Source organism: Purpureocillium lilacinum (genome assembly GCF_023168085.1).
Source record: "Purpureocillium lilacinum CBS 284.36 DNA, scaffold_1, whole genome shotgun sequence".
Classification (NCBI taxonomy): Eukaryota; Fungi; Ascomycota; class Sordariomycetes; order Hypocreales; family Ophiocordycipitaceae; genus Purpureocillium; species Purpureocillium lilacinum.
The window spans coordinates 2,643,735-2,668,492 of NW_027072111.1; the positions used below are offsets into that span (position 1 = coordinate 2,643,735).

The 24,758-nt window shown below is 56.8% G+C and overlaps 8 protein-coding genes across 8 annotated transcripts; 6 read left to right on the forward strand and 2 right to left on the reverse strand.

The window, feature by feature from the left end:
* Positions 1–826: 826 nt before the first annotated feature.
* Positions 827–2,903, forward strand: PLICBS_000517 (uncharacterized protein; the record flags this gene model as incomplete). The annotated part of the gene is made up of 4 exons (XM_018318473.2): positions 827–1,623; positions 1,688–1,909; positions 1,963–2,237; positions 2,296–2,903. The coding sequence occupies 4 exons, from the start codon at positions 827–829 to the stop codon at positions 2,901–2,903; spliced, it is 1,902 nt and encodes a 633-aa protein (XP_018183998.1).
* Positions 2,904–3,364: 461 nt separating this feature from the next.
* PLICBS_000518 (uncharacterized protein) lies at positions 3,365–5,514 on the forward strand (the record flags this gene model as incomplete). The annotated part of the gene is made up of 7 exons (XM_065599613.1): positions 3,365–3,652; positions 3,706–3,782; positions 3,839–3,890; positions 3,945–4,215; positions 4,270–4,770; positions 4,827–5,380; positions 5,479–5,514. The coding sequence occupies 7 exons, from the start codon at positions 3,365–3,367 to the stop codon at positions 5,512–5,514; spliced, it is 1,779 nt and encodes a 592-aa protein (XP_065455685.1).
* A 230-nt stretch (positions 5,515–5,744) lies between these two features.
* Positions 5,745–6,461, forward strand: PLICBS_000519 (uncharacterized protein; the record flags this gene model as incomplete). Its single annotated transcript, XM_018318471.2, has 1 exon — positions 5,745–6,461. The coding sequence occupies one exon, from the start codon at positions 5,745–5,747 to the stop codon at positions 6,459–6,461; it is 717 nt and encodes a 238-aa protein (XP_018183996.2).
* A 3,364-nt stretch (positions 6,462–9,825) lies between these two features.
* PLICBS_000520 (putative Hybrid PKS-NRPS biosynthetic cluster) lies at positions 9,826–16,800 on the reverse strand (the record flags this gene model as incomplete). The annotated part of the gene is made up of 1 exon (XM_018318468.2): positions 9,826–16,800. The coding sequence occupies one exon, from the start codon at positions 16,798–16,800 to the stop codon at positions 9,826–9,828; it is 6,975 nt and encodes a 2,324-aa protein (XP_018183993.2).
* Positions 16,801–18,489: 1,689 nt separating this feature from the next.
* Positions 18,490–19,401, forward strand: PLICBS_000521 (uncharacterized protein; the record flags this gene model as incomplete). Its single annotated transcript, XM_018318467.2, has 1 exon — positions 18,490–19,401. The coding sequence occupies one exon, from the start codon at positions 18,490–18,492 to the stop codon at positions 19,399–19,401; it is 912 nt and encodes a 303-aa protein (XP_018183992.2).
* Positions 19,402–20,142: 741 nt separating this feature from the next.
* PLICBS_000522 (uncharacterized protein) lies at positions 20,143–21,033 on the forward strand (the record flags this gene model as incomplete). The annotated part of the gene is made up of 1 exon (XM_018318466.2): positions 20,143–21,033. The coding sequence occupies one exon, from the start codon at positions 20,143–20,145 to the stop codon at positions 21,031–21,033; it is 891 nt and encodes a 296-aa protein (XP_018183991.1).
* A 226-nt stretch (positions 21,034–21,259) lies between these two features.
* Positions 21,260–22,396, reverse strand: PLICBS_000523 (uncharacterized protein; the record flags this gene model as incomplete). Its single annotated transcript, XM_018318465.2, has 1 exon — positions 21,260–22,396. The coding sequence occupies one exon, from the start codon at positions 22,394–22,396 to the stop codon at positions 21,260–21,262; it is 1,137 nt and encodes a 378-aa protein (XP_018183990.2).
* A 1,003-nt stretch (positions 22,397–23,399) lies between these two features.
* Positions 23,400–24,375, forward strand: PLICBS_000524 (succinate dehydrogenase complex, subunit B; the record flags this gene model as incomplete). Its single annotated transcript, XM_018318464.2, has 3 exons — positions 23,400–23,760; positions 23,841–23,992; positions 24,049–24,375. The coding sequence occupies 3 exons, from the start codon at positions 23,400–23,402 to the stop codon at positions 24,373–24,375; spliced, it is 840 nt and encodes a 279-aa protein (XP_018183989.1).
* Positions 24,376–24,758: the final 383 nt, after the last annotated feature.

Genomic DNA, 24,758 nt, shown 5'->3' on the forward strand with positions numbered 1-24,758 from the left:
AGCTGGTGGTTGAGCTTTGTATAAGATAAAATTCCAGTGTCGAGCAGAAGAGACCGCCATGAGCACTCTCGAATTTCGATGCGCAGGGCCGACATGGACGCGACCCCAGATATGTCACGTAAATTGTAATTCTCGACAAATCAACCCCGGGCGGAATCACGAGCACCACGGCCAGCGGATCGCCATCCCTGGATCTCCGCCGAAGGATCCGCTCCATCCATGCTGGAGTGGAGGTATCAGAGCCTCATCATAGATACGGATACGCTGTTAGACAGGAAGAAGCAAGTGCATGCCCTGCCGCAGCAACTGTCCCTTCATCGACACTGTTCGTTCCAGCTCGGTGCCTACTGGGCGGTGCCATCAGCCGTCGGAGCTGCCTGGCCCGACTCGGCATCAGTATCGGCCCTTGGAGCAGGGAAGGCCATCCATGGCTCGTCGAAAGTGACCACTCGCCGGCTGATCTGACAAATTAAACTTCGACTTTCATTCGTTCGTTGTTTGTTCCATGCGTTGCACAGGGCGCTGCTGGGCGGGCGAACACGCAATGGCGGGATTCAGGACCGGAGTTCGGAATTGGTATGAACCCGATGCTCGAATGGAGGCAGGAAACGGGCAATTAGCGGGGCACTTCCTGGCGCCGCACGGCATTCACGACGCGTAGCCGAGTGCGAACCCCGACATACAAGTCGACGCCGCCGCCAGCTGCTCATCGTCAAACCCGTTTTCCTATTGTGCATGGGTTTCAATGCCTTTTACCCCCCTTGGAGTTTATTGCTGAAACCCGAGTATTGAGGCTCTTGTGCCAACATCAGCCGCCACACCCGCCATGGCACCGACCAGCGGGGTCACGACCGACGGCGCCGCAGCCAACGGCCTCGGGTCGAACAACGGCCTGCCCGCGGGCTATGGCCGTTCGTGCACGAACTGCTCCAAGGCCAAGTGTAGGTGCATACTGCGGCCCGAGGGCGGGAGCTGTGAGCGTTGCCACCGGCTCGGCAAGGAGTGCCACCAGATCGCCGCCACCCGCAAGCGCACCTCCAAGAGATCCACCAGCTCCCGGACGGCGCAGCTCGAGGAGAAGCTCGAGGATCTCGTCTCGATACTGCGGGCGACGCAAAAGGGCGACCAGAAAGCCCTAGATGCATACGCCTCGACGAAGCCGTCGACGGGGGTTCACCCGTCTTCTCTGCCACATCTGTTCCCTACCAGCCGCCTCGACTCCCTGGCCGCCGCCGCAACGGCAGACACACCACCCCGTCCGGAGCCCGCCAAGTCTTTCTGTATTACCCAGTCTTCCTGCATCGATTCTGCGATACCAAACATCAGCAGCGATGCGTATGTGCGACCTGAACCGACGCCGGAGGAGGCAGAGATATACATTGGCAAGTTCCGTGACTGGCTCAAGAACTTTCCATTTATGCATCTCCCCTCCAATATCACAGCAGATGCGCTTCGTAAAGAGCGGCCGTTCCTGTGGATAGCTATCATGAACATGACGTCAATGTCCCTGCCGCAGCAGCAGATACTCAGGGACAAGGTCCGCCAGGAGCTTGCAGATCGCATGATCTTCAACAATGACCGGAGTATGGATATTTTACTGGGTCTGATTGCATACATCAGCTGGTAAGTCATCTTGGGATGCATCGGGTGGCGCAAATCCGGGGCTGTAGCTTCTCACACCATGCAGGGCCACCATGAATACCGGACCGGGAACGAAACCCTTCCTCATCCTGTATTGCCAACTGGCAACCACCATCATATATGACATGGGATTGACGCGAAACCCGAACGAAGAGCAACAATCCGGCCTGTACCTGAAGGTTTGGAGTCTGCGGCCGGCCCCACCGCCCAAGGTCCGGACAATGGAGGAGCGGAGGGCAGCTCTGGCACTCTGGTTTCTCACCTCCGTGTAAGTGCTGTGCCAGCCACACCTTCTATTACGGAGCTGACTTGTACCTGCAGGTGTACTTCGTTCATTGGCAAGATGGAGACGCTCCACTGGACGTCGCACATGGAAGAGTCCTTGGAGACGCTGGATCGTGACAAGGACCAGCCTCTCGACGAGGTTCTGGTGGCGCTCGTCCGGTCACAGCTGATCAACGAAGAGGCGCAGAAGCTTCTGCGCCTCCAGGGGTCAGGCGACAGCAGCCAGGGCCCAACTCACATCTACAAGCCGGGGCTGCTCATGCGTCTCGAGGAGCTCCGTCGACGGCTCCCGGCAGCACTGCATTCGCACTGTAAGTCTGGTTTCTTCCTGTCCCTTTAGCCGACAGGCCCCATGCTGACATGCCACAGATGTCGTGCAGCTGCAGCTCTACGCCACCGAGGCTGAGGTTCACTCAGTAGGGCTCTTCACGGAGCAAGAGATCCCAGAAGCCACGAGGATAAGCAGCATGTTCTCATGCACCAAGGCGTCAGCAGCCTGGTTTGAGTGGTTCTTTAGTGTGCCGCTCATGGAGGTGCCAAGCTTGCCCTTTGTCGTCTACGTCAGCATGTCCCACATACAGGCTATGCTGTACCGGCTCACTACCTCGGAAGATCCGGCGTGGGACAAACAGGTCCTCCGGAACACAGCGGATCTGCTCGTGCTCCTAGACAAGACCATCGATGTCTTCTGCAAGGTCGGAGAAGTATACTGCCTGCGAACCGACGACAGCGATGGGACCGTCTTCCTCAAGGGCGCCAGAATTCTACGAAATGTGAGGAATTTCTGGGAGCCGGCGCTGACCCAGATCCTGAACAACAACCTGCCGACTCCGAATAGCCAAACGAGTCAGCCGCTGAACACCATGCCGCCGTTGGAGCCAAAGATGATGATGGACACCAATCCCGTACTTGGGCCGGGATTCGATCTCAACGATATGACGTGGATGACGGACATTTTTGGACCTTGGGACACATGAATGCATTATTTTCATTTCATGTATTCGACACCATGAAACGCAGCACCAAGCGATCATGGTCTGGCACGGCCATTGCGAGCGTCGCTCCGCCAGGGTCCGGATGGTGATCCTTCGCGCCCGCCGTTGGTGGGGCAGGATGACCACCAGCATGCAGCCAACCCTCTACAACCAGGTTACGCAATACTGAAGGATCGCCGTTGGCAATGAGTTTGCAGGCGTCTAACAAATTGAGTACATCCGAATTCCTATGCAACGGAGCACCTCCGTAGGATTGCCGCCATTCATGGCGTCCGCCGTGGCAAGCGCCTTATATACGGCAACGCCCATAGGACAACCTGCGCGACCTGTTGAATTGATTCACTGGTCGCAATAGGGCTGTCTCACCGGGTGACGAGTCCACCGCCAATCGAGCAACAGCCTTTCGAGCTGTGGCCAGGGTGCCAAACGCCCTCTGTCGCAGCATGACACCGATCATTCTCGAGGACGAGCTGGCCGCGAAGCGATACTCGTACTTCCAGCAGCGGTTTCGGCTCGAAGGTTTCGGAAGCACGCCGGACCTTACACTGAGAGAGCCTCCGCCGGCATACGTCGAGAACCCAGCCGACGATGTTGGGATCACTTTCGGGGACGACAAGCCCGCCGAGGGCGATGAGGAGCACTATCTTACCGGGTGGAAGCTATTTGGTCTGATGCTCGCCATCACGATGGCTTGCTTTCTGGTGCTCTTGGACATGTCTGTCATAGTCACAGTACGCAGGCGTCACTCCATTGCTGTAGGGCTGCGATGCTTAGAGTCTATTAGGCAATCCCGAAAATTACAACGCACTTCCACTCGCTTTCTGATGTTGGGTGGTACGGGGCCGCGTACAATCTGTGCAGGTGCGATATGCGTCTCTCAAGTCCTCGTCGGTGCTCTAACTAATATCTGGTCGCAGCGCGGCTCTTCAACCCATATCGGGAAAGTTCTACACTTACTTCAAGTCAAAGGTAATGACTTGATGGTATAGCGCGAGGGGCCAAGAAAGCTGACTGACCCTGCAGTGGACTTTCCTGTCCTTTTTACTCGTCTTCTTGCTCGGATCGCTGGTCTGCGGCATGGCGACTTCGTCCTTAATGTTCATCGTCGGCCGCGCCGTCGCAGGCATGGGAAGCTCAGGGCTGCAAAACGGAGCCATGACAATAATTGCCGCGTCGGCACCGATGGAAAAGCGGCCAGCATTGATGGGAATGATGCTAGGCGGTTGCCAGATCGGGCTCGCTGCCGGGCCGCTGGTCGGAGGCGCGTTGACGCAGTACACGTCGTGGAGATGGTGTATGTCATGACTGCCGTTGGATGACCTACGGGGAGCGCTGACCATGAGTATAGGCTTCTACATCAATTTCCCCATCGGCGGCGTCGCCGCAGCCGTGATCATGGCCGTGACTATTCCCGACCGCCGCATCCGCAAGAAGGGGTCCGTATTGGAGACAATCAAGCAGAACTTTGACCTCACTGGCTTTGCCCTGTTTGTCCCCTGGGCGATCATGATACTGCTCGCGCTCGAGTACGGCGGCAACCAGTATCCATGGAACTCGTCTCACGTCATTGGTCTCTTCATAGGCGGCGCGCTCACGTTTGCGGTCTGGTTCTGGTGGGAGAAGCGCAAGGGCGAAGGGGCCATGATTCCGTTTCCCATCGTCAAGAAGAAGGAGATTTGGACGTCTTGCCTGAGCATGCTGTTCCTCTTCACGACGATATTTGCGGCGTCGTACTTTTTGCCGATTTACTTTCAGTCTGTCAAGGGGGCGACGCCATTTAAGAGCGGGCTATACATGCTGCCGAGTATACTGAGCCAGCTTGTGTTTGCGGTGGCATCTGGCTTTCTGAGTGAGTCTTCTCATGCCGAATCTCTACTGGGCTACTGCGGGACTGACCGGAAGCAGGCCAAAAGGTTGGCTACTACATGCCCTTTGCGCTCCTCAGCGGCGTCGTCCTCGCCATCGGATACGGCCTCATGACGACGTTTTCACCGCACACGGCCGCGGCAGAATGGATAGGTTACCAGATATTCGTCGGCTTCGGGCGCGGCATGAGCATGCAGATACCGCTCATCGCGATCCAGGCCAACACGGCGCCCGAGTTCACGGCCATTGCGACGGCGACGCTCGTCTTCTCGCAGACGTTTGGCTGCGCCGTCTTCATCGCCATCGCCAACGCGCTCTTCAACAACACGCTCAAGACGGAGCTGGGGCGGTGGGCGCCGGGGACGGACGCGCTGGCGGTCATTGAGGCGGGCGCGACGGGCATCCGGAGCGTGGTGAGGGACGAGGGCGACGTGCCGGGCGTGCTGATGGCGTACTCCAAGGGCGTGGATGCGGTGTTTTACCTCGTCGTGGGTATGGCAGTGTGCATGTTTGCGGTGTCGTGGGGGATGGGGTGGAAGGATATTCGGAGTAAGGAGGTTGTGCCGGCGAAGCGTGGTGATGGTGAGGCGGGTGTAAGACGAAGTCGGGTTGACCGGACGTCCGTAGTATGGTGAACTGATTCATGACATCTGGAAACACGAAATACTCCGCGCACTGATGGCCCAATCAGGCCACGCCAGAGCTCGCATGGCACAATGAATTTTAAAACGAATGATTGTGTCTGCGGTGCCTGAAGTGCAGTAAATGGGCGAGTTGCCGTTGTCGCGTCTGACTAAAACTTACAGTGAGGTCTACTACCGCTGGACCGCTGGGGCGCTCCCACTAAAAGCTTGATCACCTTCGGGGTTTCGTTCTCACCTCATCATCAACACAGCACCACTTCCTCACCACCAACCCGCCGCGCCCTAATCAGCTGGACCCAAGCGAGCGCCCGCTATGAACAGGCCACGCAACCGCCAGCCGCGGCCGAACCGCAACGGCGGCAGCAACAAGCCCGCCAACCACGCCCCTGGCGCGAGCACGCAGCAGCACGATGCCAACTCCCGTTCCCGCCCCGGCGGCGGCGGCGGCGGCGGCGGCGGCGGCCGGTCCTTCTCCCCCGCGACGCCGCAGCAGGCCTCTGGCACTGTACCTACCGTCCAGCAGGTCGTCCCCGGCGCGTCCGTCTTCATCGTGCTCAAGGAGGACCAACCCACGGGGCGCGAGACGGCCGGCGTCGTGGCCGAGCTGCTCACGCGCGGGAACCACCCGCGCGGCATCAAGGTGCGCCTGCGGAGCGGGCAGGTCGGCCGCGTGCAGCGCATGAACGGCGATGGGGCTGGCACTGCTGGCCCGTCGTCCTCGGGGAGCAGTGAGGGGATGGCTGCGACGGCGGCGGCCGGCAGCCCCGTCGCGGCTCCGTCAGCGGGCAGGTTCACCCATCGCTACACGGATGTGAGGCGCGAGCTGGACGAGTTTCCCGAAGGCCCGCCGGCGAGGAGCTTGGCGGACTTTATGCCTGCGCTGCCGGATGAAGATGGCGGCGACAGGGGGCCGATAATTGCGCCAGAGAGAGTGGAGGGCGCACCCGTCGTTCGGTGTCCCGTCTGTGACGCGTTCGAGGGCGATGAGGTGGCGGTGACCCATCATGTCGAGCGCGAGCACTTGGCCTGAGGCGATCCGACTTGGCCACGGGCAGAACGCCTTTAACGCGCAGGAGAGCAGCAGCAGCGCTACCACCAGCACGACTCGGGGCGGCACACGTCTATCTGCCTAGAGCTGCAGCATGAGCAAGACCGTGGAGCTCTGGCTTACTGAGGGGAGGCAGCCACGTAGGCACAATGGTGAAGTCTGAGCGACGCGTTGCTGTGCGCCTATAAGAAGCGCTTGGCATGAAGTGTTGGCCAACTCGCCGTGGCCAACTCTCGTCTCTGGGAGAACCTAGGACGAGCCGCGACTTCAACCGCCTGCTTGCCGGTCTCGACAATGCATGCACTGCGAGAAACACCACCGCGCCTCGACTGGCCACACAACACTCAGGCAGTCTTCAACGAGCCAGCGCCAGCTCATCGCCTTCGGATCAACACCCGGTCTTAGGCATATGGAGCTGGTGCCTCGAGTCCCATGCTCACATTTATTCGAAAACAACAAGCTTCTCATGCAGCGTCTGGGCGCTAGCAGATGAGGTACGGCTTGTTGGTGACGAATACTGCGGCGCCGCGTGAGGCAGCACTGCACCTAGGCTCTTGGGCTCACGCGTGTCACACAAATAGGATTCGGGGATTTTCATTGGAATCTATTGCAGCTGAAACATTTGATCATGTGGACATTCGTTGGCATTGGCTATGACGGTGATCTTTGGGCCCGTTGTCCAGGTCAGGGGTACAAACGGGACATCCTAGCACGATAGAGGCATCAGTTGGACCCCCGACCACTATGAACGCAGATGCAGCCCCGACACTCGTTGCATATCCTTGAAGAGGCTGAGACGTCCAAGGAGTCTTCGATTGTGGGACATAGCGGACCGACTATGAAGAACGGACGCCAGCCTGACCTGGTTGGTCGTTCAGTGCGCAGCACGACGTAATGCTGTCGTCCACACCGGGCACAGAGGCACGGCTGTTCCATATCAAAATGTCTGATACCTACGGAGTATTAATTATGCCTGTATAGAAAGATACTGGTCATAGTATAATGCAGTGTAACTTATCAGCCGCTTCATCGGGTCCATCATCTGGCTTCACCGGTCTCTGTCAATCCCCTGCATCCTGGTCGGAGCTGGAAGAAGTTTTTGCTTCTGCGGCCCAACGACGAAAATTTGATGCTGCAGTCCAAAGATCTTGGATATATGGGCCATGTAGTAATGAGAGCAACAGATAGTTAAGTTGAGCAAGTAGCTGGATTAGTAGACGGGCCCGAGAGTCAGTTTGCCGGCGACTTCGTACACTTCCACAACCACGAGAGCACACACGCCGTTTTCTTCCAACTCTCACGTCTCGCATTGGACTGACATCAGTCCGCCAGCGGAATTTCCTCTTTTTCACTGTGCCTAGTGTTCTGAGTCTTTGCATCTGACGGGGTCTTCAACAGCTTGCATACTCGGGGTCCTGAACGTTTCGCAGGGCACCATCTCCAATGGCGCTTTCTTCTCAACTCCCTCCTACGCAGGACGCGGGGAGCGACGAGCACACCGAAAATCTCGATCAGGAGCCGACGGAAGAGACCCCGCTAGTCGGGGGCTCCGACTCTTGCAATACTTCGAAATGGCCTTATTGCGTGTCCGAGCGCTCCATGGAAGCCAATACGGAACAGAGCGAAGCGGACCCTCATGACCGAGATTCCTGGCAACATGAAAGCAAGACAATAATTTGCTACGCCGCGCCACTTGTCATTACGTTTCTGCTTCAGTACTCGATCGATGTATCAAGCATATTTGTCGCCGGTAGATTGGGAAAAGTCGAACTCGGGGCTGTTTCCTGTCGGTTCTGGTTTCCCGCCTGCCCTATTTCGCCTTGATGCTGACCACAAGTGATTCTAGTGGCCAACATGTCGGCATCGATCACATGCTTTGCGGCTTTTCAGGGACTCGCAACGAGCCTGGACACGCTATGCGCTCAAGCGTTCGGTTCCGGACAGAGGCAACTGGTCGGGCTGTATTGCCAACGCATGATGATGTTCCTTCTCTGTCTATCGGTTCCGATAGCGATCCTATGGTACGCGTCCGAGCCGGTTCTTCTCAAGATCGTCCCCGACACCAATACTGCGCACCTGTGTAGCTTGTACCTCAGAGTCCTGGTCTTTGCAATTCCGGGCTACGCCGCGTTCGAAACAGGCAAGCGGTTTCTCCAGGCTCAGGGGTTGTTCAGCGCAACCACATACATTCTGCTCATTGGCGCGCCTTTCAATGCAATACTCATGTGGCTTCTCGTCTGGAAGCTCGAGCTTGGCTTTGTTGGCGCTCCAATATCTGTTGCTATGACAAGGACGTTGCTGCCCGTACTCCTTGTTCTCTATGTCAGATACTCTAAAGGCTCGCAGTGCTGGGGAGGGTTTACCAAGCGAGCTTTTGCCAACTTTCGGAGTATGATCAGACTTTCTCTACCAGGAATGGTCATGGTAGAAGCCGAGTGGCTCGTTTTTGAGATTATTACTCTCCTTTCTACCCGATTCGGGATCGAGTACCTTGCGGCGCAAAGCATAATTTTCACCCTTACCACTCTGTCGTATCAGATCCTCTTTTCTTTGTCTATAGCCGCGTCTACTAGGGTTGCTCGCCTTATCGGGGCTGGCAGAGTCAAAGATGCAAGGCTCGCAGCGAAAGTGGTGAGTCTTACAAACACACATCCTCGACCAGTGCGGCCCTAGTGGCATCGAAAGCTGAGCATCTGCAGGCCGTCATCACGTCTTGTTTGTCAACGCTGCCCATTTCTCTGGCTTGGCTTACGTTGCGGCATAAGCTCCCGTACATGTTCACGGAGGATGAACGGGTTGCTGGCCTCGTCACGCAGATTTTACCCGTCATTGCCGTAATGGTACTCTTCGACGGCCTTGGGGCAGTGGCACACGGTCTACTACGCGGGATTGGCAGACAGTCAATCGGAGGGCCCGCAAGTCTTGTGGCCTACTATGCTGTGTCATTGCCCCTCGCCTTGGGTATTGGCATTGGACTGGACTGGAGAATTGAAGGCTTGTGGCTCGGGTGCACTATCGGCCTTGTGGTGTAAGTGTCATCTCAAACGGCTTGACCATCATGAAAAGGCTAACGCAGTGTGTAGGGTCTCATTCATAGAGTATGCCTACTTGCTCATGGCGGACTGGCAGAAGGCTGTTTTGGAGGCGGCTTCCAGAAACTCGGCAGGCTAAGGGATCCTGAACAACCAAATATATTTCTCAAGCCATGTCTATCCATAGACATGCAAGAAAGGACGAATGAAGCTAGGAAGTTCACGATTGTGATCCTGCGCCAACACCAACATACGAGGGCTTGTAGATGGCAAAAAGTGTAATGAGAGAAGTACAAGAATGTGTACACACTTGCTCAACGGCAAGCCTCGCCTGCTTGTGTGCCATCGCTAATCTGAGACAACGCCGCAAGTACATCGGACTGCTCTTTTCGCGATGCTTTGATCCGCTTCACGTAGCGGCGAACCGTCTGCTCGTTGATCAAGGGCGCAGGATAATCCTTGTCTCCAAGAACGTGCTCTCCGACAGGCATGCCGCCTTGTATCATTGAGGCAGCAGCCTCGCTAGTATATCCATCGAGGATGGGCGCGATGCGGGCTAGCGGGCTTGTCGGATGTGCAGCGACGTATTTCAAGGTCCTTGTCTGCCACGTCTGGAACGGAACAATTTCCTGGCCGCCATCGATAGCACTCATGGCCTTGAAGAAGTCGTTGAAGCGCGGCGCACGAGTATTGACAAAGTCAAAATCCTGCCCGATCCGGTGAATGCCATGCATCATGATCGACACCATGGTCTTACTAATGTAGTCAATGGGCAGCACGGCGGAGAGGTCGCCGTCTAAAGAAGGGAAAGACCCCAACTCAAGACTTCCGGCAATCAGGTTGTGCAAGAAGTCTCCCTGATCGCGACGGAAGTGGCCCGTGGTCGATGAAGCGGTGACGAACGGCAAGCGATATATAGAGGCGCATGCGCCTCGCCAACGGGCCGCTGCCAGCATCCGCTCGGCCAAGTACTTGGAGGTACCGTATCCGTACTCGCGATCATCTGGAGTTAGCATGCAGCCCCTGTGTCTGGATAATGTCGAGATGGTAGACACTAGATGAACTGCTTTTCTCTGACCAGCTGAAGCGAGTCGCAGAATCTCATGCGTGCTGACGATGTTGGGACCAACGTAGTCTTCCAAGGGTCGCATCCAATCGACAAGAGCTCCTGAGTGACAGATGGCGTCAACTTGATCTGCAAGGTCTGCAAATCCATCCGGACTCTGACCGAGAAGGGGCTGCGCCATGTCGCCGACCACCGCGTTTACCAGTGGCACGAAGCCGGGATCCCAAAGGTCGTAAAATTCCAGTGTTTCGACTAATCTTCGCTGTGCCTCCTCCACGCAGGTGGCGCGGACTAAACAATGTACGGCAGCGCCTTGTGACAGAAGCTCGTACACAATGAATGCACCGACAAAGCCCGTGGCGCCAGTGACGAGCACAGACTTGGGGCGCGGCACGACAGGTGGTACAGGTTCTGCAGTTGCTCTGTTGAAGGTGAAGCTAGGATCCAGGCATCCCTGTCGGATGGCAGTCATGTCCAGGTAAGGCGAGCTTTGCGCTGTCGTGGTGGCCGGCGACGAATTCTCGGGCGGTGTAGACGCCGAGTTTTCTCGGATGCCTTCGAGCTGGGACAGCAGAGAGCGGCTCAGCTCCTTCAGGTTGGGATAAATAAAGGCAATATTGGCAGACAGCACCAGACCTGTAAGGGTCGACAGGTGGTTGCGTATCAAGACCGCAGTCAAGGAGTCTATCCCAATGCCTTGCAATGCCTCGGTGACATCTACCTGCTCCGGATGGTCGAACCCCAATGCTTGAGCCACCGTCTCTCGGACCTTGCGCAACACGAGCACACCACGCTGCTCCGGTGGCACGCTTGCTACTGCCTCCCGCAAGTTTGACGTTCGGTGCTCCTCCGGATCGTGCTGGTGTAGTAGTGGGCCGAGGAGCGGTGGTATACCCCCATTCTGTCCATAGTATTGCTGAAGTCGCTCGAGGCCGAGTGCGGCAGCAATGGTGAGGGGCCGGCCACTGCCCACAGCTCGTTCAAGGCCTTGCAAGCCGTCTTCCGGATTGAGGAAGTCAAGGCCAAATTGGACGAGGTGAGTTCGAGTCGTCTTGGCCAATGATGTTACCATGCCCTGACTGTCCCAGGTGCCATAGGCCACTGACGTGGCTGGCAGATGCTGGGCATGGCGCAAGTATGCTAAAGCGTCGAGAAACGTATTGGCAGCAGCGTAGTTTGCGAGGCCCGGCATACCCAATACGCCGGATATGGATGAAAGCATCACGAAGATGTCTAGATTCATGTTCTGAGTGACCTGGTGTAGGTTCCAAGCGCCATGCACTTTGGGACCACAGGTCGCCTCGAACTGCTGCTGAGTGAGGGTCGAGATGACACCTGAATCCAACACGCCGGCCGCATGAACCACGCCCCGTAGTGGCCGCTTCTCGGTAAAGTTTGCCATGATCGACTTTACACTGTTTAGGTCAGAGATGTCACCAGCAACAACAGTTGCTTTGGCACCAAGTCTGGCAAGCTCGGCCACCAGTGAGTCCGCCCCAGGAGCTTGTTTGCCGTGGCGCGAGGTCAGCACGACGTCGGTGACACCATGACATGTCGCTAGCCAGCGAGCTATCCTACTTCCTATATCGCCGAGCCCACCCGTGATCAGGACGGCACCGTCAGATCGCACGAGTCGTTGCTTAGGGGGCGACCTGACAGACTCGGCAACGCGATGAATTCGTGGCACAAGCACCTGTCCCCGGCGTACGGCACATTCTGCTTCATTGTCCAGCATTAGTGCCGAGATAATCCCGGAACCCTGCGGATCATCGCAAAGGTCGATTAGGCGCAGGCGCAAATCCGGATGCTCGCTCCGGGCGGTGCGCATGAGGCCCCACAACGGCGCCGCTCCGAGCCCCGTGGGTCCCGCTCCGGCGCCGGCTTCAACTCCGACGGCACAGCGGGTCACCCACACCAACGGCCGCGTAAACCGAGACCGGACGGCTGTCTGCAGTTGCAGCAGCGCCTTCGAAGTGAGATTGCGCGCCTGGAATAGAGTCTCTGCATCGAGATCCCAAAGACACAGCAGCCCTTTCATACCGTTGGCGTCCTGCAGGCCCCCGACTCGAACAAGTTGTATGCCAGCCGAAGATAGGGCGGATTCTATCTTCCTCTCCCATGGCACGGTACCAAATGGGAGTAACAGGCCCCATGTCTCATCGCAAGTGGCGCGATTGGCCGGCTTGACGAGGTGCCATTTGACCTCGAACAGCCATCTGCAGTCACCTGGAAGAGTTGAGTCTCCGCCGGAGTGGATCTCCTCAGTAGGGGCAGCAGTAAGAAGAGGCGGCCTACTATCGCTCTTGCCTGGATGCCTCTCAGGACGAGACCTCTCCCGACAAAAGGCGTAAGTTGGTAACTCCACACGACGGCAACCAAAGGGCTTGAAGTAGGCCTCCCAGTCGATCGGTACATGCTGCACATGCAAACTTCCGACGCTGCGCTGGATGGCTGATGTTTCCTTCTTTCCTGGAATCAGGGAAGGAAGCCAAGCGTGAGACTTGAAATCCTTATCATCGAGACATTCTACGCCGAGCCCGCAAAGCACTGGTCGAGGACCTAGCTCCAAGAAGATCTTAACGCCTTCGCTCGTAGCCTCCTGGATGCTGTCGTTGAAGCGGATCGGCTGCCGCATCTGTTTTACCCAGTACTCTGCGACCTCAAGCTCACCGGGCATGGCTGACTTTCCCGTCAAGCCACTGATGACTGCCAATTTGGCTGGCTTGAAGTGTATCGTGTGAGCCGTCGCTTGAAACTCCTCCAGAATGGCGTCCATATTGCGAGAGTGGAATGCGCGGTCGACCTTGAGATATTTGGTCTTGTGACTGTTTTTCTCGAAATGGGCCACTACTCTCTCAACGGCGTCGATGTCACCGGTAATGACCGTTTGTCTTGGGGTGTTGTATCCTGCTATTTCCACCGAGCCGGTATGTCCCAAATGAGCGATTACTGCGGCAGCCTCTGACGCACTGACTTCTAAAGACGCCATCCTCCCTTGACTGGGGAGTGATTGCATCAAGGAAGCGCGCGTCGCAACCAACCGGCAGGCGTCGTGAAGGTCTAAGATGCCTGTGACGTACGCAACCACGAGCTCGCCGAGGCTATGCCCTATGACGAAGTCTGGTATAACTCCCCAACTTTGCCACAGTTGCCACAGTGCTACCTCCAACGCGAACAGGGCCGGTTGTGCAAAATCCGTACGGTCCAGCAATGCTGCGGCGGCACTGCCCGGCGCAGCCCACATGACATCGAGTAAGCAGGGTTCCAGCTCGGTAAACTCTGCGGCGACCTCTTCGAGTGCGTTGCGGAAGACGGGATACGTGTCATATAGGCCTTTACCCATCCCGGGGTACTGACTGCCTTGGCCCGTAAAAAGCATAGCTAGGACTGGCTTTCCGGAGTGACCATCGTCGAGCGAGATTGGAAGAAGGTTTATGCCGGGGACCAGCTGCTTCGATAGCTCTGACTTGTTAGAGGCAGTTAATACAGCCCGTCGGCGAAAATGAGTGCGGGTGGTGGCCAAGGAGAACGCAACATCCCATAGGGGACGTTGGCCGTTCATCTCGCTGATGAACTGATGGAGTTTTTCCCCCTGTCGGCTTAGAGCCTGCTTGTCATATGCCGACAGAAGGAATGGCATAGTGGTCGATATTGAAGCCCCCGAGTTCACCTCGTCGGGTTCATCGGTCTGCTTCGGGGCCTCTTCGACGATGACATGGGCGTTCGTACCACCAATACCAAATGCGCTGACTCCGGCCCGACGCGGCCTACTCGCATCAGTTGGCCATGCTTGGTTCTTCTGTACCAGTGCCATGTTTGCCCCCTGCCAATCCACCGCCGGGGTCGGCTCAGCTGCGTGTAAGGTCCGTGGCAGGGTGCTGTATCTCATGGCTAACACGACTTTTAGCAAGCCGACGAGACCAGCGGCGGCTTGCGTGTGACCAAGATTGGACTTAACAGAGCCAATAAGCAATGGAATCTTGTCAGTACGAGCATTGCCAAAGACCTCAGCGAGCGCCGTGGCTTCGATGGGGTCACCCAGTCTCGTCCCGGTGCCATGAGCTTCGACGTAGTCGACGTCCCCTGGCTGCAGCCTCGCGGCCGCAAGAGCTGTGCGGATCACTTGCTGCTGGGCGGCTCCATTGGGGATCGTTAGACCAGCACTGCGACCGCCATGGTTGACTGCGGTGCTGCGAAGCACGGCGTGGATAAAATCGCCATCGCGATGCGCGTCAGCCAGTCGCTTCAAGAGTACCACGGCGCACCCCTCTCCCCAACCCGTGCCCTGCGAATCAGCTGCAAAGGCCTTGCAGTGGCCGTCTGGAGACATGGCGCGCAAGCGACTAAACTCTACATGCAAAGCTGGGTTGAGCAACAGGCTCACACCCGCGGACACGGCCAAATCGCACTCTCTTCGACGGAGGGCCGTGCAGGCGAGGTGCGATGTCACAAGTGACGAGGAGCAGGCCGTATCTATCGTCATGGTTGGGCCGCGGAGATCCAAAAAGTACGAAATCCGCCCGGACATGGTACTACCTGCGGAGCCCGTCGCTGTGTATCCGTCGAGTTTCTGCAGAGTCTCCGAAGTGGCAGCGTCGAAACGGTGGTACCCTGAGACATCGCTGACGCCAATAAATACACCTGTCTGGCTGCCTTTTAGCCGGTCCATGGTATAACCTGCACGTTCAAAACCTTCCCAGCAGACCTCGAGTGCCAGTCGATGTGATGGGTCCATAGCTCGTGCTTCCCGAGGCGTGATGCCAAAGAATGGGGCATCAAGCTCGTCAATGGTGGACAGAAAGCCGCCTCGCCGACAGTACGACTTTCCAGGAGAATCTGGGTTTGCATCATAAATAGTTTCCGCGTCCCAACGAGATTTGGGTACGTCAGTGATGGCATCACCGCCGCGGTCGAGTAAAGCCCAAAGCTCGTCTGGTGTGCTGATGCCGCCTGGTAGCCGACATGCCATAGAAATTATGACAATATCTTCGTCAATAGGCGAATCGATAGGGTTCGAGTGTGACGCAGAGATCTTGGACATGTTTGTGTTTGTGCCAGCCAGGTATGCTGCTAGTGTCCTAGCTGTATGGTGCTCGAACAGCTTGGCTGTGGACACTGCTTGGCCGAGCATTGTCTCCAATTCGCGCTGTACCCGGACCGCTCGAAGAGAATCGCCACCAATTTGAAAGAAATTGTCGTCCAGGTTTATATTGTCATGGCCAAGGACTTTGGACCAGACGCTGAGAATATGACGTTCCAGTTGCCCAGCAGGCGTCAGCAAGACGCGGCCATGTAAGCTTGGTGCTACTGGGTCTGGAAGGGCTTTGCGGTCCACCTTCCCGTTCAGAGTCACCGGAATGGCCTCCAAACTTATAAAGAGTGCCGGTATCATATATCCCGGAAGCCGGTCGGCTAACCAAGGACGAAGGAGACCATCCAGAACAACCTTTGCCAGTGGTTCCAGCACAGGAACTGCGGCGTCACGTACGCAGTACGCAATCAATCGGTCATCCCGGCCCACGACAGCGGCGCTAGAGATGTACCAGTGATCGGTTATTGTTGCTTCTACCTCGTGAGGTTCGATTCGAAAGCCTCGAACCTTGACTTGACTGTCGATGCGGCCGAGCACGCGAAGTTTCTTAGGAGCGCAGAACTGGGCTAAATCACCGGTTCGGTAAAGCTTGCCCTCGCGAAATGGATTCGTAACGAAACGAGACTCGGTCAGCTCGGGCTTGTTTCGATACCCTCGGGCAACATTGGCACCGCCAATATATAGCTCGCCTGGACAACCGAACGGCATCAGCGACATGTCTTCGCCGAGTACGTACAAGCGGCCGTTGGCAATCGGATGGCCGATGATGACTTCTTGCCCTCGGCGCACCCTCCAAACAGCCGAGTACGAAGTCTCGGTTGGCCCATACATGTTCCATAGCGAGTCGCCGCAGGAGAGCAGTCGATCCGCAAGGCGTCGGGATAGAGCATCGCCGCCGCAGAGCATCTTGGTGAGCCGAGCCTGCCCTTGCCATCCAGACTCAAGCAGCATCTGCCACGTCACAGGCGTTCCTTGCATCATGTTGATGCCATATCGTGTCATTGACTTGACCAATTCTTTCGGATCTCGGATCTCATGCGCCCCTGCAACCACTACCGTCGCGCCGCTTATCAACGGCAGGAACAACTCCGGCAGCGCCATGTCGAACGAAACAGTGGTGATGGCCAACATTCTGTCTGTCGGATTGCAATCTACCTCCTGCTTCAATGCCAAGAGGATATTTGACAGTGAGCCGTGGCTCATTTCCACGCCCTTTGGCTTTCCTGTCGTTCCAGAGGTGTATATCACGCACGCCAGATCGTCCGGCTGAACGGCGACAGCGACATTTTTGTCTCCTGCTGCCCACGTGCGCTTGGTGCATCCATCGTTTGTCGGCAGCTCGTCCACAATGAAACAAATATCCTCCCACGCGGACAGTGACTCAAGGGTGTTGCCGCCAACGAGTATAAGACTTGGCGAAGCGTCAACTAGCATCTGCTTGATTCGAACTGCAGGAAAGTCGGGGTCGATCGGAACGTAAGCAGCTCCGACCTTCAGTACGGCGAAGAGTGCCACAACCAGCTCAATGGAGCGACTGAGGGCGATGCCTACGATGTCCCCGCGTCCAACGCCTCGACATAGTAAGCGCCGAGCCAAGCAATTAGCAAGAGCATTGAGGCCTCGGAATGTGAGCTCATTTTCGGCAAACCTCAGTGCGGTGTTGTCACTGTGGCGGTCTGCCGCGCTCTCGAGAAGACCGTGAATGCAATGCCCCAGTATAGCAGGATTGTCGGTATCATTAAACTCCGCGACCAAATTTTTGTGATCTTGAGGAGTGAAAGACGACATCTTGCTGTGGCGGAAGCTTCGAGTATGTGATGGGATCGAGTGAAACCGTATCCAAACGCAATACACTGCTCATGCACACAGGCAGAGCCCCTTAACACTCAGCGAAGTACAAGTTCGAGTTCAGGCGTATCTCAAGTCTCGCATGAGGCTCCTCAATGAGAACATACAGGCACACGAATGTTTTCCTGCGCTATTGCATGTCCAGGGTATCTGATGTTCGGTCGAGTAACTATTCCTCAGTCCGTGTTGCCACGGAACTCCGTTACCCTTGGACGTTGACTTCTTTGTTCTAGTGTACATACGCAGTAGTACGCACTAGCCGCTGCATGACTTTGCAATTTGCGACGCATGCCACTACTGCTGCGTCTAGATGCAAAACACCGGCTTTGGCGAGAGAGGTACTTTGGGGATATGTGATGCTGACATATTCCACCTGTGCCTAAGGTTGTGCTGTGTTGTTAATTCACACAGCACATGTCAAGTACAATTACATTATCAAATAGCATGAGAAACGGGATGTTTTAGGGATTTCGTGCTTCACTGATAATGCGCGCGATCCAATGTGGCGGATTCGCGTTGCATTTCTTGCCGTGTCAGAGTACTGCGGCCTCCTGAGCCGGCCCGGTGCGGATAGTTATGCTGCTCTGTCAACTCGATGCTGCAAAGCGACCATGCCTCCTAGAAAAGAGCTTGTCGCAGCTTATCCGCGGGGAATCAAATTCATTGTCATGTTTCGTGGCCCATTCCATATCAATCCAATGCCATGTGTCCACGTATATGGTACTGCGACTCAATCTACGCATGCATGCACAGTTTGCCTTCATTCCGCGTAACAAGATTACAGGCCACTTCGGTATTGACTCAATGACGCGCGGAGCAGAGAGTCCTCCTGGGCAGGAAGACCAGCGGAGATAGCGGTGCATATCCTTGGACGGAAAATAATTTATAGACGGAGCATGTGGTCTTATTGCGTGATGCCGGGCTCAACCAAGCTCAGTCTCATCTTTTACCTTGTGCACCTTCGTTGACACAATGCACGTAATACTCGCCGGTTCGGGTGACTTAGCTCGCTATATCTGCGAGGAATTCACCAAAGCTGGGCACACGCTCACCGTCCTGACTCGAAGTCACAAGCCGCAGTTCGAGCAACCAGGGGTTAGCCAATGCATTACAGATTATAGTCTCTCGTCGTTGGAGCAGCCTCTCGCGGATGGCGAGGTTCTCATATCGGTAATTTCGGATTTTACGGACGCCTTCATCAACGTGCATCGCGCCCTCATCCAAGCCTGCCAACAAAGCCTGAAGTGCAAACGCTTCATAGCGTCGGAGTTTGCGGGCGATATTGAGACATACCCGGACCAGCCGGGGTTCTACTATCGCACGCGAGGACCTGTCCGTAAGATGCTGCAAGACCAGACAGATATTGAGTGGACTTGCGTCTCGAATGGCTGGTTGGCCGACTATCTCCTGCCAGCAAAGAACCGATACATCAAGGACATTGGCGACGAGCACCCTGTCAATCTTGTCGAGAGTGCCCTGGTGATCCCCGGTACTGGGAACGAGCCGGTGGACTTCACCTGGGCACGGGACGTCGCGAAGGCCCTGGCTCAACTTGTCAATGCTACACTCTGGGAGCCATATACTTACATGTCCGGGGAACGCGCATGCTGGAACAGCATTGCAACGCTCTTGAAAGACAAGTACGATCGAGATTTCAAGACAAGCTACGTGTCGCTTGACGATATCACGAAGAGCATTAGGACAGCCAAGGACGAGAATGCGCTCTTCCTGGCCGACCATCACCTCTTTTCGGCCAGCCACGCCAGTTCTCTGCCGAAGGACACAGTGCAAGCCCACAGAGAGAAATATTTTCCGGGAATTCATTTTCGGACACTGGAAGAGGGGTTTTCCGAGCTTGATTGTACGCCGGAGATAATCTTGTGAAAGGTTCAGAGGTAGTACAACTGGAGAACCGGGGGTCATGCTGCTGAGGGGAGGGGCACCATTACGTTGCACTTCACCTGGGGTTTGACATCATACGGGATCTATGGCACAGCTATCAGTGGCACGAGTGCGGGGGGGGTTATGCAGGCTGCCAAAAATTGCCTGGAGAAAAGAGCATTCCCGGTCTCATCATGTTGTCTCTGTTGTAGTTGTTTCCGCTTTGCCATCGCAAAACTGTTGCATTGTCTCGTATACAAGCCCCTCCTTCACCAGTGCAAGTTAATATGCATTCACTGCAGACAACTGACGAAATCTGCATCCATCAACATACGGAACAGATACGGCAGAGCAGGAGCATCACTTACCTTACACATAAAATTCGGTAATAAGAACTAATACCATGCGCGTTTTGCGATATGTACACGAAGTACGACCTGTTAAGACGCAGTCAGCTCCGGCAGAACGTCTATCCATGTGACAACGCGAATGCCAGTCCCATGATCCGCAGCGGCTGGTATCTCTAAGCCGTGTCTGGTTCGGAGCGCATGAGGAGGTGGAAATATTCAAGTGCTACACGATTAGGCCTACCATAACACTTTCTGGACAACATATATGGCACTCTAGATTGACAAATCCCGCCAGTGGATCAAGCACCGTCTCAGTAACTCCCTGCTCCTGGCCCTCCATGCAACGGGGACCATATACGTACCCACAGAGCATCTTTGTCGGCCATCTACCTCCATGCCCGCAACAACGTCCCCCGCGCAGCTACGACGGGTCGGCGCCACGGAGGACTGCGAAGCAATTCTCAAGATACTCCGTCAGGATGGTGGTGTCATCATCGAGGGCCTCGTCACTGGCGGCAAGGTTCATCAAATAAACCAAGAGATGCAGTCCGCCATGGATGAGCTCGCAGAAGGCTCTCGTGTGCCAGATGACTTTGTGAAGGAGTTCCATGGATACAACACCAAGAGATTAACGAACCTGGTGATGCACAGCAAGAGCTTCCGGGAGGATCTCCTGAACAACGAATTGATCCATCAGCTATGCGAGGGGGTCTTCAAGGAGGACGCTGGCTCCTACTGGATGAACTCGGCGCAGGTAATAGAAGTGGGGCCCGGAAGCAGGGCTCAGTACCTGCACCGCGATCAGCTGCAGTACCCGATCTTCATAACCGCCGGCCCCAACGCGCCGGAGGCTGTCATCAACTTTATGGTGGCCATGACTGACTTTACTGTCGAGAACGGCGCGACGCGAGTCATCCCGGGGAGCCATAAATGGAACGACATGACGTATCATGGCACCCCAGAGGAGAGTGTGCCAGCGGAAATGAAGGCGGGCGACGCTTGCTTCATGAGTGGAAAGGTGGTCCACTGCGCCGGCGCCAACATGACCAAAGACTTCAAGAGAAGGGGGATTGCCATGACGTTCCTACCTTCGTACCTCACGCCTGAAGAGGCATACCCTTTTCTCGTGAAGAAGGAGATTGTTGAAACGCTCAGCAAGAGGGCGCAGAGTGTACTGGGGTTCCGCACCCAATTTGTGAAGGACAGCCCTGGGGTGTGGAAGTGCAACTATAGCGACTCGGACGATACCTTGCATAGTGCGAGGTGGGAAGCCGATGGCCACTAGTTCTATCATCATGCTTCAATATCCCATTTCCTGTGCGATAGAATTATCGTCGTATTCTCATTCCCTGTGCTCGAAAGGCTCGGATACAGACGCCCCCGTATCTCGTATTCCCACAGACATCCCGGAGGACTAATACATAAAACTTGCGTGATGCTTTCTATATGCTAATGTGATGATTCGTGGCGCCACTGCTGACGGCAGTGAGAGTCCCGCCTGGGCAAACCCATTAGAGTTTACTCTTGGCTCCAGCCGATTCTTCAGAGACGACCGCGACGACGACACATATGTCGTCGACCTTGCCGCCGCGCCATTGTTCGTGGGGATAGTACTTTTGCACCTCCTTGGCGAAAGGACCGTCTATTTTGGTGTTGACACTGGCGCTCTTTGCGGCTCCGACGAGCTCCGTGGCCAGTAGGCTCTGGAGCGTCACTGTGCGCTCGGGGCTCCCCTCGCTGGGGCTATCGCCGGTTCGTGTGCGGGTGAGGGTATCTATCGAGTCGGCGCAGCGGACGCCACCGGCGTTCGTCATCTGCCAGGCGCCACTCGAGACCATGACGCGACTGGCGATGCGGAGAATGTCCTGATTGAACAGGTTATCCAAGACGCCGTCTGTAGCGAAGATGAGGACGTCTCCGTGGCGCAGGTAGTGCTGCGTCACGTCGGCGTCGCGAGGCAGGTCGCTGAGCTGCGTTCCCCCGAAGGCGGCCATTCGAGCGGCCAGCCGGGGAGGGATGAGGGAAAGCTGAAACGGTGTGTTGAAGGCGTGGGTCTGCGGCTCCGAGTATGCATTGACGCCATTGAGCCGGAGATGGAGGAACCCAGAGTCGCCAAGGTTGGCTACGTCAAGAGTCCCGTCTGGTGCGGCGATGGCGACACACGCTGTGCTTCCACCCGCGTGTAGGCTTCTGTCGTTGCACACGGCGTCGTAGCCCTTTTGCATCAACCGTCGCGCCGTCAAGGGCGGGCTCTCGGCACCGTCGTGCTCGTAGGCCACCGCGGCCATGTAGTCGCAGAAACCGTGTGAGAAGTCTGCAGGGTCGACGCCCGAGTCTACCCATCCTCCAACGCCGTCCGCAACACCAAACGCCACGGCGCCGGAATCATTTACGCGCGAGACGAAGAATGCATCGTGGCCCGAGTCTGGACGGGAGGAGCGGCGTCGCTGCCGTGGGGGTTGGATGCGGTTATAGGGGTTGAAGTGGAAGACGTGGGTGGAAGGGTCATACGGGCGGTCTTTGGCGATGAAGGAGGCGGCGATGTTGTAGGAGAATCGGGGGTTTGTCGCGAAGGACGAGGATGAGGACGGTCGTGACGGCGTCCACGGAGCACCGGCGTTGCGGGCGGAGGGAGCGGACGGGGCCATCTTCGCGCGATGTAGTAACGGAACTGTCGAAATGATCATCAGCCTGCTTGCTCCGTCAGAAACGGCCCGAGAAGAGAGCTTACCTCTAACGGCGGAAGCTCGCCATGTTGTTGAGGCGGCCACCCTGGCGCTCGACGCAGCCATGGGTAGCTCGGGCGAGACGCGATGCGCCGCCGGGTCGCTGTGTCACCAGATCGATAACTGCGCTCCAAGCAAGTGTCTCCTGGCTCGAACGGACGCTCAGCAAGGCACTCGGGCAGTTACGTACGGCGCAGACGCTTGGACATGTTGGGTCTGGGTCTCAGAGGAAGCCACCTGGTGAGAAAATCTGGGGTTTGGTTCCCGTTACCTAGCGGTATCTCCGGGCGGCCATCCACAGGCGGCCAGGGAGCCAGTTACAGCGAGCCATCCCACTGTAAGCAGCCCCCTGTTGGGTCAGGTCGTCCCCCAACCCTGCGGCGGCGGCGGCGGCGGCGCGCTACGGCAGGCAGGCCGGGCCGGCACAAGCCGTGCTAGAAATAAATTTCCAGCCCACCGGCCCTCCGGGCGCCGATCGTCTGACATAAGCAGCTCGCGGCGTCACGGGACCCCAAGCCCCAAAATTGTTATCCGGGGTTGCTCCGCATCTTCACAAGCATCGGACCCGGCTTTCTCCTTCCTAGCCGAATTGACAATGTCGCGCCTCTGATTGGCCGCCGGAAGAGAGCTGCTCCAGTCTTCCAATAACCGAGGATGGCTACTTGTGCTCTGCTCCCCCAAATTCATGACGATACGACCTCACGCCACCCTGTCAGTGTCGCCTTGCTCTCCCGACGAGACAATTCAGAGGTAGTCTCAGTCAGCGCGCCGCGTGCGTCGGAATCTCAGCAAGCACCTCGATCCTCCGCTCGACTCCTCCATATCAGCTAGCTTGCCACTTCGCCGTGCAGCTGGTTCCCTTCGGCACACGTGGAAACGCCTCTCCTCCCGCGCCGCTGCATCCTCCCAAAACAACGCGCTCACAATGGCCGCTCTCCGCTCTACCTCGACCCGAGTCCTCGGCTCGTCCGTCCGGACGATGGCCATGCGCCCCGGCGCCGTCTTCACCCGCTCAATGGCTTCGGTCAGTGACGCGCCGGCCGAGCAGCAGCCGCGCATGAAGACCTTCTCCATCTACCGATGGAACCCCGACACGCCGAGCGAGAAGCCGCGCATGCAGTCGTACACGCTCGACCTCAACAAGACGGGACCCATGATTCTGGACGCCCTGGTCCGCATCAAGAACGAGCTCGACCCGACCCTGACCTTCAGACGCAGCTGCCGCGAGGGTATTTGCGGCTCCTGCGCCATGAACATCAACGGCCAAAACACCCTGGCCTGCCTGTGTAAGTCTCCGAGCCTAAGCGCCGGGTACACCTGCGCGCCGTTTGATGCCGAGAGTTTCGACTAATGCCCGCCTCTGCAGGCCGAATCCCCGCCGAGTCCGCCTCCGAAGTCAAGCTCTACCCCCTGCCGCACACCTACGTCGTCAAGGACCTCGTCCCCGACTTGACGCACTTCTACAAGCAGTACAAGTCGATCAAGCCGTACCTGCAGCGCGACACGCCTGCGCCTGATGTACGTAAAACACCCACACGGATTTTGCTTGTGTATGGGAGACTGACCTCAAGCAGGGCAAGGAGTACCGCCAGAGCAAGGAGGATCGCAAGAAGCTGGACGGCCTCTACGAGTGCATTCTGTGCGCCTGCTGCTCGACGTCTTGCCCCTCGTACTGGTGGAACGCGGAGGAGTACCTCGGCCCCGCCATCCTGCTGCAGTCCTACCGATGGCTCGCCGACTCGCGAGACGAGCGCAAGGCCGAGCGTAAGAGCAACCTCGAGAACAACATGAGCCTGTACCGGTGCCACACCATTCTCAACTGCACGCGCGCCTGCCCCAAGGGCCTGAACCCTGGCAAGGCCATCGCCGAGATCAAGAAGCAGATGGCCCTGGGTGCATAGAGAGGGCCAGTAGTTGGGGCGTGGAGGTTCTTTTTTCTCTTAGTGGCGAAGACGGGCGGCATTAGATGTCCTTTTGGGTGGTCCTTTTTGCTGCGGGACGGACGGTTATGGTATACAAAACCGCGGGATGGGACGGAGCAACGGTCCTAGGACGGGACAGACGGGACTACGGTCCCAGTGTATAAGCATGGACGGTGTTGTACGTCGAATGTCTGATGCAGAATAGCAAAATTTTTTCTATGTTACTCCAGGGGTTGCTGCGGTCGCGAGGACGGTCGGGGAAGTCTGGCGCGAGGAACGGAGTCGGCTCTTGGCCAGTCGTTTGCCTCACATGTCAGTCGATACATCAGTCGATGAAGAACGTACGGCGAGTTCTCGAGCGT